The following is a 14453-nucleotide window of genomic DNA, read 5'->3' on the forward strand; positions in this document are numbered from 1 at the left end:
TTGCTTATTCACAGGCCCAGGTCTTCTTATCTGTGAAATGGGCATCATAATACCATTGGACATTACTGAGCCGGGTGCTGCTGGAGAACAGAAAGGTTTAAGAAGTTCCCCTACTCTGCTGTGTTGCTGGAAGTGGCTGGCTGCAGAGAACCACTCTTCCCTGGGTGCCTCGCTAAGTGCCTGCCTATTTAGCTTTGACAAGACTAACTTCCCCTTCTGTATCTCATAAATGATTACCTGAACTCTTTGTCCCCACTGACCAATCTGGACAAAATGCGGGCTGATTTTACTTAATCACACTAAGTCTGGGTTTTCACCTTCTCCCAAACCCATGAACTCTGCCCACTCTTGAGCAGATGCAAACTATAGCAGTCACTGGAATGCAGAACAGCCTCTGTTAAGAGCCCTTCTGAAAATCACCTGACCTGACTGTAAAGAAGACAGTTTCCTGTCCAGTGGCCCTCCCTGGGACCACCTGCTCCCCCTGCTCCCCACACCCAGTTCTCTCTAGCCTTGTTTTATTTTCTAATTACTTCATAAAAGCAATTTGTTTCTGCCTTCCCTCTGGGGGACTTGTAGATATGACAGCCAGACTGTTCTCCGTGTTGCAGTAGTCTTTGCAAATAAAGTCTCTCCTCATCTAAGTCAGGATTTGCTTTTAGTTGACAGTAGAATATGTTTAATGCCATTTTGAATAATAAAAGAGAGGAAAGGGAAATATGCTTGAGAAAATTTATTATAATGATAATGACAATGACATTAACCTTTTCCTTAATTTCCTTAGGACAATTTTCCTTAATTTTTACATTTCCCCAAATACTGATTTATCCTTCTTTGCTGCATCACAGCCATACTTCTTAAAATGTTATCTGTAATTCTAATCTCTTTTGTCACTTCCTATCCACCCTTCAGTCCACTGCCAGCCCCTCTGTGCTCTCCCACAGTCCTCTCTCCTCTATTCCACCAAAAACCCTCAAGCCATTGTTACCGGGGACCAACTCCATGGCAAATCCAATAGACATTTATATAACTCCTTTTTCTTTAACTCCTCTGTAGCATTTGACACTGTTCAGGGAAAAAAAAAAAATCCATGCCTGATACTCTTTCCTTTGGAGTATTTTATTCTGATTTCCTTTTCTGGATCCCCTCCCCCTGCCACCCTTTAAATGTTGAGGATCCTAAGTTCTCTTTATATTCTGCATGGTTCCTCAACGCTTCTCTTCATATTGGTAACATTTATATCCACAGCCACATCCATATCCATTGAACCCTGGACTGTATTTCCAACTACCTATTTGAAGTACCTTCCCTGAATGATCTGATTGTAAAAATCTGGAACTGAGCTCAGAGTTTCTATATTCTATCCCTAGTATTTCATCCTTTTTCTGTGTTTACTTAGTCCATCTATTCATTCAGACAAAAATTCGTATTGGTTATCTACCATGTGCGAGATACTTAGTAAGTGCTAGAAATGAAGTGATAAGAAAGACACAGTGTCTGCCCTCTAGGAGCTTACAGTCTAATGAGAGAGACAGATATAAACTAAATGATTACACAAGTATTTAATTATGAGTATTTAATTATGATTGTATGAGCATGCTAAAAAGAAGCAGAGTTTTGTCAATCAGATATCTGATATATTAAAGTTATACCATTTTTCTTCATCCCCCTGTGGGTTCTGCTTTCTTAACATCTCACCAATCCATTTCATAGGATTCTCATAGAATACCTGCTTCCGTAGTTCAGGCCCCCATGCATCATTGTAGATTGTTAGTAAGCCTTCCTCCCTGCCCCACTAAAATCCACCTTTCACACTGCATCCATGAAGAATGAGATCACACAATGCACCTGGTCTTCCCCAGCCAAATCTCTGCACTGATCAACTCTAATTCTTTTCTCTTGCTTAAGATCTTGTGCTAGTTTTGTATTTTCTTCTGGGTAAAACTTGGGTGTGCCATGCACAACCCCTTATGATGTAGTCACTGTCTGTCCTCACCTACCTCAGGGGAAAACTGCCTTCAGGCCATTCAAATTCCACACATTTCTTTGGATGGCCTACCACCCCTTCCTGTCAATACTTGTATCAGGGACTTTAGTCAGGTTCACAAAAGGACAAGAGTTGGGGCGCTTGGGTGGCTCTGTCGGTTAAGCGTCCGACTTTGGCTCGGGTTATGACCTTGCAGTTCATGAGTTCCATCCCCATGTTGGACTCTGTGCTGACAGCTCAGAGCCTGGGGCCTGCTTCAGATTCTGTGTCTCCCTCTCTCTCTGCCCCTCCCCCGGTTGTGCTCTGTCTCTGTCTCTGTCTCTCTAAAAAATAAACATTAAAACCCTTTAAAAAAATAAAAAAGCCCAAGAGTGAGTGATGTCCTCAGCACCACTGGGCATCTGCTTGAGGCTAGGTTCTACATCTTCCTCTCTGTATTCCTATTATAACATTTGGCACATGGCAGATGCTGAATAACATATGTGTTTTTATAACGAATGAAGTTACAGACAGCCCAGATTACACGAAAATGTTTCAGTCACGGGGAAGTATTTCCACCATTGTTCACCTATGAAGTCTCACGTTTAGGTTTGTGAAAGGCAACTATGATTCTTCCAAATTAATGGTAGGAGGGGTTAGAGGGAGTGTTATTTATAATTGTTTTCCAAATAAAAACCATGAGTGTGGTTAAGTCTGATGCTGCCCAAATTCCAGTTTAGTAAAGTCCCAATCAGAATTTACTTACTGCCTTTTGCCATCTTGGGTTTCTTTCTTCATCATGGGTCAGATCTCTCCTTGCATGTTCTCAGGAGTAGCAAGAATGTCTTCATTGTCTTAGAAGAAGGTGACACATGCTTTGGAGTTAGCTTGAGATTACAGGATTCAAGAAATAGGCTTTATTATCATCAGATCTCTTTTAGACCAGTAATACTCATAATACTTTTATTTGTTCTTAAAGACTTAATATTCTGGTTTTTATTGGTTGAACCCTATTCAACTGTAAAATCTACTTGGAGAGAGGACACATAGTTCAGAACTTTTTCAAAGAATGATTCCCCAGACTGCATGCACCTGGAGTGTTTGGACGGCTGGTTCACATGGTAGAATTTAAGACTCCACAACCAGACGTACTGAATCAGAACCGCAGGCGGTGGGACATATGAGTCCACATGCTGTTAAAATCTGCAGGTAATTTTGATGCCTATTGAGTTATACTCCCACTGATATGGAGGTTAGTGTCTTGATTCAGATTAGTCTTGGGCTTAAATCTTAGTAATATCATTTATTAGTGAAATGACTTAGGGATATTAAGAATTTTGCAAGCAGATGTCCCAGAATCCTAGGTGCTAGAGAGCACTGTCTCACCCAGACACTGCCATACCCATTGGTCAAGTGATATACCCCACGACAGCTCCAAACTAAGATGCATTCACAGCAAATCTTCCTGCCTTTAATCCTGACCAGGCCCCAGTGTTTTAAGTTGTTTTTTTCCACTTATTTTACATTAGTTTAGTCTAAAATAACTTAGCTCATTCATTTTTATAACCAAAACATCTGGGAAAAGCCCGGCATTTCTATTGCATTTTTAACAGGGTAAGTGAATTTAATTCGTATTTCCTGCAGCTGCTATTTGCCCTCCTACTGGGTTCTTGGGCTTTCATTCCACACCAACACAACACAATTTCATCACATGGTGTTTAAGAGGAAGCCTTATTTCCATTTTCAAGCAGCTCAGCAGGAACCTGTAATTCTATAAGGTGTGTAAGCACAAATGAGCTAGTGAGGTCTTAGTCAAGGCGACCTAGGGAGTTCAAGGCCAGAGGCTGAGATCTGGCAGATTGTCTATTAAAGAGATCCAGAACTCTTCTCACTTTTCCCACCTCCTAGTTGTCCAAATCAAATGAACTTCTCCTTTTTCAAATCATCTTGGGAGACGCTCTCCATAGTTGTGACATTATAGACATTGCTACCTCCTTTTATTGCTAAAATCATTTCTAGGAAAGGTTGGCCTGATAAGGTAAAACCTAGACCCAGCTTGGAGATTTACTTACTGTCAACTCCAATTGCCTGTGCTCTGCTATGAGCAGTGACAAGGGTCCTCTCCTTCTTTCCCAAGGTGCCATTACTCTTTGCATTATATATCTGTATATTAATGCATTTTTAACTGCTTCCATTATGTCAACTGTTTATCTGTGTCAACATTTCCTCCTGACAGTGCAGATTCCTTAGAGAAGGACTTGAGTTCATGATACTCTTTGTACATTGCCTAGCCATATATGAAAACTGAGTTTGGAGCGCCTGGGTGGCTCAGTCGGTTAAGCGTACGACTTTGGCTCAGGTCGTGATCTCACAGTTTGTGGGTTCAAGCCCCGCANCCATTTAAAAATTTAAAAAAAAAAAAGAAAACTGGCTTTGATAAATTTTTTTAAATTGTGAACTGATTAGATTTGATTTTAGAAATGATTTAGTCCAAGTATACAAACTAAATTGACATCAGGGACCAGGAAGTTAATATGTAAGTGGCAGGTCATAAGAATATTTGGGTACTTGAGGCTGAGGCTTTGTGAAGTGCTGACTTTACCTAAAAGACTGTACTGTCATGTATTCAACAGGAGCTGTGGTCAAACCAAATATTTGTGATTCTTATTCATCTCCTGGGTCATTGGACTTCCTTTTCTGGAGGCTGTCTGTCCAAATGCTTAGAAGCTAATAGTTAGGTTAGACTCCTACTACAAAGGTTCAGAACTTGGTTCTTCCACTTACCAGCTATGTAATATGAAGCAAGATGGGAAAGCTCTGTGTACCTTAGTTTATTCCTCAATAAAATGGGAATACTACTGCCTCCACAGTAGAATTATTTGGATTTTTCACTAAAATAATATATTTTTATGACTTAGAATAAGTGCTCAAGTGTTAGCTGTTTTTTATCAGTAGCCCAGCCTCTTTAGTATTTTGATGAGAAAATTAAAACTCAGGGACCAAGATACATTCCACACCACAGAGTTAACTCTAGCAGAGCTTCTGTTATGACCCAGAACACTAAATTCCAGGTTCAGTATCCTTTATGCTATATCTGTGATTTTCAAATATTATTTTATTGGAAGGAGAACCTCCCTCACCTTTTACTCCCAAAATATTACATGGAACTCCAGTATAAAACAGATTCAGATGGTATTGGTCTGGTTGAAACAGAGTTGGAAGCCCAGAATCCCACTTATTGGCTATGCCTCCATGCCATCCTTCTTGCAATCCCCATGACTCTGAAGATTCTAAAGATGAGTTTCGAAACCACTACACTAAAAAGTTTGAAAACATAAAGGAAGATCTAGAGAAGGGATAACCCCTATCTTCTTTGCATGTGTGTTTCCTCTTGCAAGGCTGTATGTCTCTGTTAGCACTAACACTAACTTTCAGATATAAAAATAAAAAATGAAAGTGGATGAATCCCTCAGAGCCATGGAAAATGATACCCACCAAAGCCCCTTACACCCATCTTATTGTCACTTAGCAAGGAACAGAAATCACGAAGCTCTTAATTTATAGCCTTGGTCCGACACAGAATTGTTTAACGTTGCCTATAACTCAGGCATTTTCTCAACCTCTCAGTAAGTCATGGTAATTACTCTGGGTCCCAGCGGGCAGAGAGATATGGAGATCTGCCTCCTTACAAGTTTTCCATCTTCTTATAGGACATGCACATCATCAGTACCAATGAGAACCAAGTGTTTGCAGCGGTCCAAGAATGGAACCAGAATGACACGTACAACCTCTACATCTCAGACACGCGTGGCATCTACTTCACCCTGGCCATGGAGAACATTAAGAGTAGCAGAGGTCTAATGGGAAACATTATTATTGAATTGTATGAGGTATGTAGCCAAGACTATACTGCACCTGGATCTGCCTCTCTTTTTCATGAATTTTCATGGTATAAATACAAGCTTTGCTGTCAACTAGTCCTGGATTCAGATCTCAGCTGCACCCTTTAGCAATTGTGTGACTTCAGGCAAGGCACTTAACTTCACTGTGCCTCAACTTCGTCACCAGTAAAACAAGGGAAATTTGCCTATGAGGTGGTTGTGAGAAGGAGAGATAATGTATGTAGAGCATCCAGTGTGGTGGTTGACTCAGTGAGCTTTAACAAATGTTAGCTGAAGTTGATATTCTTGTGTGTATGAGCATGATTGCAAGCCAGACGTGCAGGTATTTGACCCAGATGGGTTCACTTAAGTCTCTCTTTCAACTCTATGGACTCTGAGTGGAGGCATATATCTACTTATATATGCTAAATTATTTGGAAAATTACTTCCTTATGAACAAATTTTATAGGAAAAGAGGAGTGAATATCAGTGCTTGGAATGAAGGTTTCCCTAAAATGCCACCAGATACCAACCTCTTTGCAGGGGAAAGAATGGGCCTTGACTTATGTTGAATTGTTATTGTTGTTGTTTTATATGAGCATCGCCTTACTGAGTTTTAAGTTATATTGAAGCTTGTTTTTAAATGCAATTACCAGTTAAAGGATAATTTATCTAGGGAAACAAGTGACTCCTCATAGGAACTAGAGAAAAAAAACTAATTGTTTCAGTGACCCTAAGGCTATGGTACTTTTTTATATCTCTAGTGGCAGTGTATGACCTTTGATGGTCCTGACTACAGTGCCCACCTTGGTATGATGGGTTGATTTGGGTAAAGGGGTGTATTTCATTATCCAGCATTCACTAGTAACTAGTGGTCAACTGACTGGTTGAGGTCATTGATTCATGGTGGGAGAAATGGTCTGTCATGAGTGGGTAGCTTCAGATGCTGTGGGTGAGCTGCTCCCTTAGGAGTATTCATCTTTGAGGAGTAGGAGTGGCTTTTAGAAGAGAGGGATCAGTGCAGGCCCTTCTACTTTACAGTGGTCTCTTCTGAGCAGTGCGCATCAATGTTCCAGCATCCCTGTATTGGTATCTAAGTTGGCTGTTCAGTTACTGAGAGCAGTGGAGGCAGTATAAGATTCTAGTTATTTTATTAGGTAGGATTACACAAAAGTCTGGGGTGAATACAAGTACATATAAAAAGAGAAAAAAGTGAATGTCATTGGTGGTAAAAAATAAAATCAGTAGAAATACGGTGATTTCCTAGGAGACAGTTGACAAGTACCAAAAGAATTCCCTTAACAACAAGGTCCCAGTTTGGAAAACTGCCCAGATTTTTTCTTAGAGTTATGAAAATGGGTAAAGATGACTAAGGTATGTAAAGGGCTTGAGAAGCTTACATTTCCATGCCTCTCTTCATACCTGGAAGAAGAAATATACATTGCAATTAGGCAGTAAGTCACAGCTAGTGGGAAGGTTTGGATGCAATGTTCTCAGGACTCAGGCCATTCCAACCAGTGTTCCAAACCAAGTTCCTGTTTGCATAGTGAGGCTGTAGAGGTAGGAGGATCACTCATACTCCTGTGGTTAGACCCCAGTAAGACAGGGTAGGCATTGCTGCAAATGACCCTTCAGTTGAGAAGTCCCTATGTCTCTGGCCCTGTTGATAAGTCAGGTGAGTTTGGCACTGTGCCGTTCCTTTCCTAATCAAGGGCACCTAAAACTCCTTGGTCGTTGTGAATAGTGAGATACTCTGATCTGAAGTAGAGCAAGGATCAAAATGAAGAATATACCTAGATACATGTAATCGTTTTTGTCTTGCTGAAGGCAGTCTTGCATTTTCAGTGTTATTGGGGAAAATGCATAGTGTCATTTGATCTACAGAGAAGGAAGACCTACCAGGCAAGGCGACTTCCCTAAAACCAGTTATTTTGAGCTTGATCTCCATTTAATTTTATCAAGGTTCATTGTACCCCTACTTTGTGTTAACGCCCATGCAGAAAGGAGGAGAGATATTAGTTTGTACCCTCAGGAAGCCAGCCATCTAGCTTGTTGGACTTTGAGGAAGTCAGTGAACAAAGTTCCTTTTTTACTTGCCTAGATTGAAATCAGTTGAGACATAGAAAAAGGGTGAGAGAAATAGAGATCAGATGTCAGCTTTATGGCTTTGTAAAAGTTATATAGAAGAGAGTGGGCTTGCTAATACTGCATCCTAGAACTGGACGCACCCATCCAGTCACATGCAGAAAATAGTAAATGCTTTCCTGTGGAAGCCTCTTCCTATAACACCATTGTAGTGAGGTACAGAGAATGTGATCTTTGCAGGCAGAGCCCTAAAAATAGTGAACATGGGGATGAGCTGTACATGCCCAGTTCTTTTTTTTGCAATGTTACCAATCTTATTATCAGTCATTTTGCCCTGGGAAGGAAGAAGTAGAGGGCATTCCATATTTTGAGAATGGCATGAGCCAAGATCTAGGTGGATGGTGTAGATTTGCAAGACTGTGAGCTAGCCAATGTAATTGCATAGAATAGATGATTGTCAGGTATAAGAATGAGTGTGGGATAAGTGGTTGGATTTCAGATTCTATAAGGCATTTAATACCAAGGGAATAAACTGTATCCTAACACTACCTAGACTATGACCATATTGAGAGTTTTTAGAGGGTGATGCTATTTTGCACCTGGAGATGCATTCTGTGATTTGGAAATAAAGCTAAATTTAATTGGTCTCTAGGGGTCATTAGTTTTTAACCTTCTTCAGTGGAGATTCTCATAGAAACTGAGATAGTGTACCATATGGCCGGTTAGCAGAGAGACTATAATTTTTCTGGACTCTGAATGCCCTTGAGTGATGCAGCTGGGAAAACTAGTAAGCTTTAACATTCAATTCAACTAAATGAATACACTTTCATAGAGTATATTTTGTTTGATGAGATGTGGTTAGTGCATGAGACTCACAATCTACTGGAAAGACACATGATTCTATTAGGGTAGTTAGTGATCACAGACTAACTTGTATTAAAGCTATGACTTTCCATGTTGTAGGATCTGTAGAAACAAGGTTTCTAACTCAAGGAATTTGGGGAGACCCATAAGTGGGCTGGCTTAAAGGATGAGTTAATGGAGCTTGAGAGAAAGACAAGCCTGGTGGAATCTCAGCATGAGATTAGAACTAGAGTCTGATGAGTAGATGCCCGTTTTCTTGGAATGTGGAGCAACTTCAGGGAACACTGGGGATAAATATTGTAAATATACTACTAAAGAGCTGGATCGAAGAGTTGGGCATTTATTTGATGGGCTAACATTTCTCTGTGATTTTCCCCTACATCTACATACTTAGCAAATTATATTTAGATGCATGATGCAGTCCCACATGCCAAGTTAATGTTTAACTTTATATTATAATATGATAGGATATTATACTTGTTTAACCTTGTCTGAAATGTAAGGGATGCCTTTCAGTAACCCGGATGTGAGGTGGCTCAGGATGAGCACAGCCACTTAAATCTGCTTACTAGTGTGTCACTCCATCTTGCACATGGCCCTCTCAAGTGTCTTCTTGGCCACAGAAAATGGGGACAAAGAAAATGGGAACTTATTTGGAATTCATGTTATAGGTCTTGTACCTAAAAGACCTTGGAAACCAATGGGAATCCACCCTACTGAGTGTCTTAAGACCAAGTAAAGCAGAGACATTGTTTCCTGGTGTGTTGTAGCGATCTCCTTCTCGTTCTTTCTTTAATGCCTGCTTCAAAATACAATATTGTCATGGCTGTAATTACATAATCAGGTGAGAAAATAATTCTTGAAGGCCAAATAATAATCTCTTTTTTTAAGGCGTCAGAGCCCATTCCATCAAAACAAGTCTGGTGTTGACAATGAATGTAATCTATTATGTGTGTTCGCCATTATTCTATGATACTCTTTTCACATAGAGCTTTGTTGTGGTTTCTTCACATCACTAACTCTAAAATACATTTCTTCTTAGTTGCTTTCCACGGATAAATCAAGAAACAAATATTCTTTCCAACACCCTCAATTATATTACAGAAACATGCTCTGAGCTGCTAGTCAGATGCATTTTTTTCAATATTTTCCTGGATGTTAAGCATCCAACTTGTACCTCATTATAACAATAACAGCATAGGAGACAATGCCTTAGACTGGCATTATTGAATAAATCTATAATACAAGCTACAGATGCAGTTCTAAATCTTCTACTACTCCCATTCTAAATAGCAAAAAGAAAGAGGTGAAATTAATTGTAATAATATATTTTATTGAACCAAATTATCTAAAATATCATCATTTTAGTATGTGTTCCTTTTGAAAAATACTAATGAGATATTTTATATTTTTCCATGGTGAATCTACAAAATTCTGGGTGTATTTTACACTTCCCACACATCTTGATTCATATGCTAAATTTTCATCAGAAATACTTGATCAGTATTTACATTTCATCTAATTTAGAGTAGAAAAAGAAGATTCAGATACCCACGTTATTCCACACATACTTAAAAGTTTGCCAATAAAAAAATTGGGTATCAGTTTTTAAATTGAAGTTCAATTGAATTAATTAAATTCAAATACAGTTAAAAATCATTTCCTTTGTCCCAATGGCCACATTTCAAGAGCTCAGTAGGCATATGTGGTTAGTGGCCATGATACTAGATTGCATAACCATAAATGATTCATATACTTTTTCTTATTTATCAATTGCTGTATCTCTTTGTGGTAGGTATCATTCCCCCTTGTGCCTGTGAGAGTACAGAGATGCAGAGAATTTAGTAACTTGGCTGAGATCACACAGATAGTAAAATGGTGGAGCTATGATTGAACCATTCCATGTCTATTTGACTAAAAGCCCAGGCTCTTCCCACTATGCATTTTTTCATATTTATGTTTTTGTAATTGAAGTATAATTTATGGGTAGTAAATTAGACCCTATTTGTATACAGTTCTATGAGTTTTGACAGGGGTATACAGTTGTGTAACATCATTATCATGATTAGAGAACAGTTCTGTCACCCCAAAATATTTCTTCTGATGGCCTTTTTATAGTCAACCATCCTCCCACCCTAAATCACTGATTTATTTCTCTCTTTTGTTTCACATTTTCTAGATTTTCATGTGGCTGGAATTATACGGTAGATAGATAACCTTTTGAAGTTGGCTTTTTTTTACTGCAAATAATGCATTTGAGAGGTGCCTGGGTGGCTCAGTTGTTTAAGCATCCAACTCTTAGTTTCAGTTCAGGTCATGATCACACTGTTCATGAGTTACAGTCCCATGTTGGGCTTTGTGTGGACACTGCAGAGCCTGCCTGGGACTCTCTCTCTCTCCCTCCCTCCCTCTCTGTTCCTCCCCAACTTGTGTAGTCTCTCTCTCTCTCTCAGAATAAATAAATAAATTTCAAAAAAAAAATTTAATAGTTTATTGTCAAGTTGGTTTCCATATAACACCCAGTACTCATCCCCACAAGTGCCCTCCTCCATGCCCATCACCCCCCTTCTCCTCCCCCCCACCCCCATCAGTGCTCAGTTTGTTCTCAGCATTCAGGAGTCTCTCATGGTATGCCTACTTCCCTCTCCCCCACTATTTTCCCCCCTTCTTCTCTCCCATGGTCCTCTGTTAAGTTCCTCCTAATCTTCCTATACGTGCAAACATGTGGTATCTGTCCTTTCTGCCTGACTTATTTCACTCAGCATAACACCCTCAAGTTCCATCCATGTTGCTACACATGGCCAGATTTCATTCTTTCTCATTGTCATGTAGTATTCCATTGTATAGATGAACCACATCTTCTTGATCCATTCGTCTGTTGATGGACCCTTAGGCTCTTTCCATTTTTGGCTATTGTTGAGAGTGCTGCTATGAACATTGGGGTACATGTGCCCCTATGCATCAGCACTCCTGTATCCCTTGGGTAAAGTCCTAGCAGTGCTATTGCTGGGTCATAGGGAAGTTCTGTTGTTAATTTTTTGAGGAACTTCCACACTGTTTCCCAGAGGGGCTGTACCAGTTTATATTCCCCCTAATAGTGTAGGAGGGTGGCCATTTCTAAATTTTTAAAAGATAATAATGCATTTGAGATTCACCTGTGTTGTTGAATATCAGTAGATATTTCTTTTTATTGCTGAGTAGCATTCCATTTGTGGCTATGCCCTAGTTTATCCATTCATTCAACAGTTGAAGGACATATAAGTTGTTTCCAGTTCTGTGAGATAATGAATAAAACTTCTATAAACATTCACCAGAAGATAAGTTTTTTATTTCTCATGGCTAAACACCTAGGAGTAGGATTGTGGGGTTGGATGTGATTGTATATATTTCTGAAAAGCCACCAAGTTGTTTCTAAAATGGCATCCCCACCAGAGATGTATGAGAGTTTTGGTTGCTTCACATCTTCAACAACACTTGGCATTATCAGTTAAGTGTGTGTGTGGCCACTGTGAGAGGAGCCTAGTGGTACCTTATTGTGGGTTTAGTTTGGTCATTTCCTAATGACTATGTTGACCTCGCTAGGATGGATAAAATGAGACCCTGTGAGTCATCCATAGTGTCTTGCTTTCTTTGCCCATCTTATTGATGTTCCCTTGCTATCCCTGTCCCTTGTGTCTGTGTCCCACCCTTGCTTTATCATGACCTTAAGTGACCCATCTTTGGCCAGATGGACAGCTGCTGTTAGACTCCACAGGCCCATCTTTCCCAAACTCACCTTCACCCACCACTCACCACAGGTCCCACTGTAGGGACAGCCCACAGCACACCATGGTAATTGCTTTTCTCAGCAGAGCCCTGGTTTCCTTGTCCTCAGGGCCCAAGGAGGTGAGCAACAGATGACCATGCCACCTGGACTCAGCGCTCTGCCAAGAGGCCACTGTCACTTTCCCTTCATACCTCAAATTGATTCCCAGAAGGAAAGTGGGCCAGGCAGGCCCACACTTGTCCCACCCTCTTCTGTGGGCACCATCACAAGCTGGTGCCCTTCTCTTGGAACTCTGGAGCCAGCAGCTGCGGCCATGCTTCTGATTTCAAATAACAATGGGAAGTCACATGGTTAGAATTTATCAGATGCCAAGTACGTCTTTGGATGGAAGAGTTAAAATGTGTGTCTCATTCTCTATCCCTTTATATTGTACGTAGTGAGGGTAGGTAGTGTTTCATGATACTTCTGTGTCAGAGACATATATGTGTCTACATGTATTTGCGTGCATGTAATGTGGGTATGAGGACTAGGCTGCAGCTTAAACACATTTCATTCTTGGGGTGCAGTCAGAAAGGTTGAAAGCTGTTGGCCCAGGGCATGTAAAAGCAAAGGGCCCTCCAAACTTACATTTATACATGATATGGAGCCAAGAAACAATTCAGTAATAATGTAAGGGTTTCGAACAATTCACTTTGCAATTCAAGTGCCGTGGCTCCTATGTGACTGCAGGAGAAATGCCTTCAGAGCTTCAGATGGTTTCCCTGGAAATCTTTCCTTCCTGGATCTTTTCAGACCCCATTCTCCTGATTTTTTCTCAGAATATGTGGGGATTGCAAAAAAATGCTCATCTGAACGGTGGAGTGCTCAGTGGGAAAATATGGCCATTCCATTGGCCAAAGATACTAATCCAGAAGAACACAAGAAGTAGCTGAATAGCTAGTAATTCCTGCTGTAAGGTATCCAGCTAAGAGGCAGCAGATAGAGGTGACAGGAGCCGCACATGAGCTGTCTAAATTGGACCTGTATATTTTCTCTCAGGAAGTAGACAGCAAGGCCTTAGGTACGTGTTGTGTTGAAGGGGGCCAGCTGGTGTAAGTGAGATGGTTCTCTAGAATCATTATCTAGTGGTCCAAGAGAAAAGGTACCAGCTTTGTAGCTGAAGATAATACCAAAAGTCCTCAATCAGATAGATGGTTCTAAAGAAACACAGAGTCCATTCTTTGTGAAGAATGATTAGTAGTCAGGTTTTGGGGGTTTTTTTGTTTGTTTGTTTGTTTGTTTTTAATTTTTTTTAAATGTTTTATTTATTTATAGAAGAGAGAGAGAGAGACAGCATGAGCAGGGGAGGGTCAGAGAGAGAGGGAGTCACAGACTCTGAAACAGGCTCCAGGCTCCGAACTGGCAGTCAGCACAGAGCCTGACGCGGGGCTCGAACCCACGAACCGTGAGATCATGACCCAAGCGAAAGTCGGACGCTTAACCGACTAAGCCACCCAGGTGCCCCGATTAGTAGTCAGGTTTAAAAGAAACACTTTTGAAGTTGGTTTCAAAGATTGAGGTGGTCTGAGAGCTTCAGAGCTCCTGGATGAGCATATAGGACACCAGTCTTCCTGAAATGGCACTGACTTCAAGCAGCAAGGGCAGGGAGAGTTTGTCTGGGGAAGGACAGAGCTCTGACACCAGTGCCCCTCCCCCTACCTTGGCTTCTGTCTGGACCCACCCTCTGTTCAAGTTAGGCATCTAATCATTTCCATTGTTGGCCACTTGTCAAATTCCCCTGGTGGTGTCCTTCCCAGATAAATTCTATTCTCTGCTTGACATTCTTTGTCCATTATTTTGTTTCCTTGTTTTGTTTCCTTTTTTGTTTGGTTCTTGTTTTTATTTGGGTTGG

At 40.5% G+C, this 14453-nt stretch overlaps 1 protein-coding gene across 1 annotated transcript in view; it reads left to right on the top strand.

Moving 5' to 3' along the window:
• The window catches only part of SORCS3 (sortilin related VPS10 domain containing receptor 3), a 564865-nt gene that overhangs the window by 455182 nt on the left and 95230 nt on the right, over window positions 1-14453 (top strand). The window contains exon 11 of the mRNA XM_077748455.1: window positions 5677-5856. Within this exon, the coding sequence (XP_077604581.1) occupies window positions 5677-5856 (180 nt within the window). The remainder of the gene's footprint in view (window positions 1-5676; window positions 5857-14453) is intronic.

The sequence above is a fragment of the Crocuta crocuta genome, unplaced genomic scaffold (assembly GCF_008692635.1).
Source record: "Crocuta crocuta isolate KB4526 unplaced genomic scaffold, BGI_CrCroc_1.0 scaffold619, whole genome shotgun sequence".
NCBI lineage: Eukaryota > Metazoa > Chordata > Mammalia > Carnivora > Hyaenidae > Crocuta > Crocuta crocuta.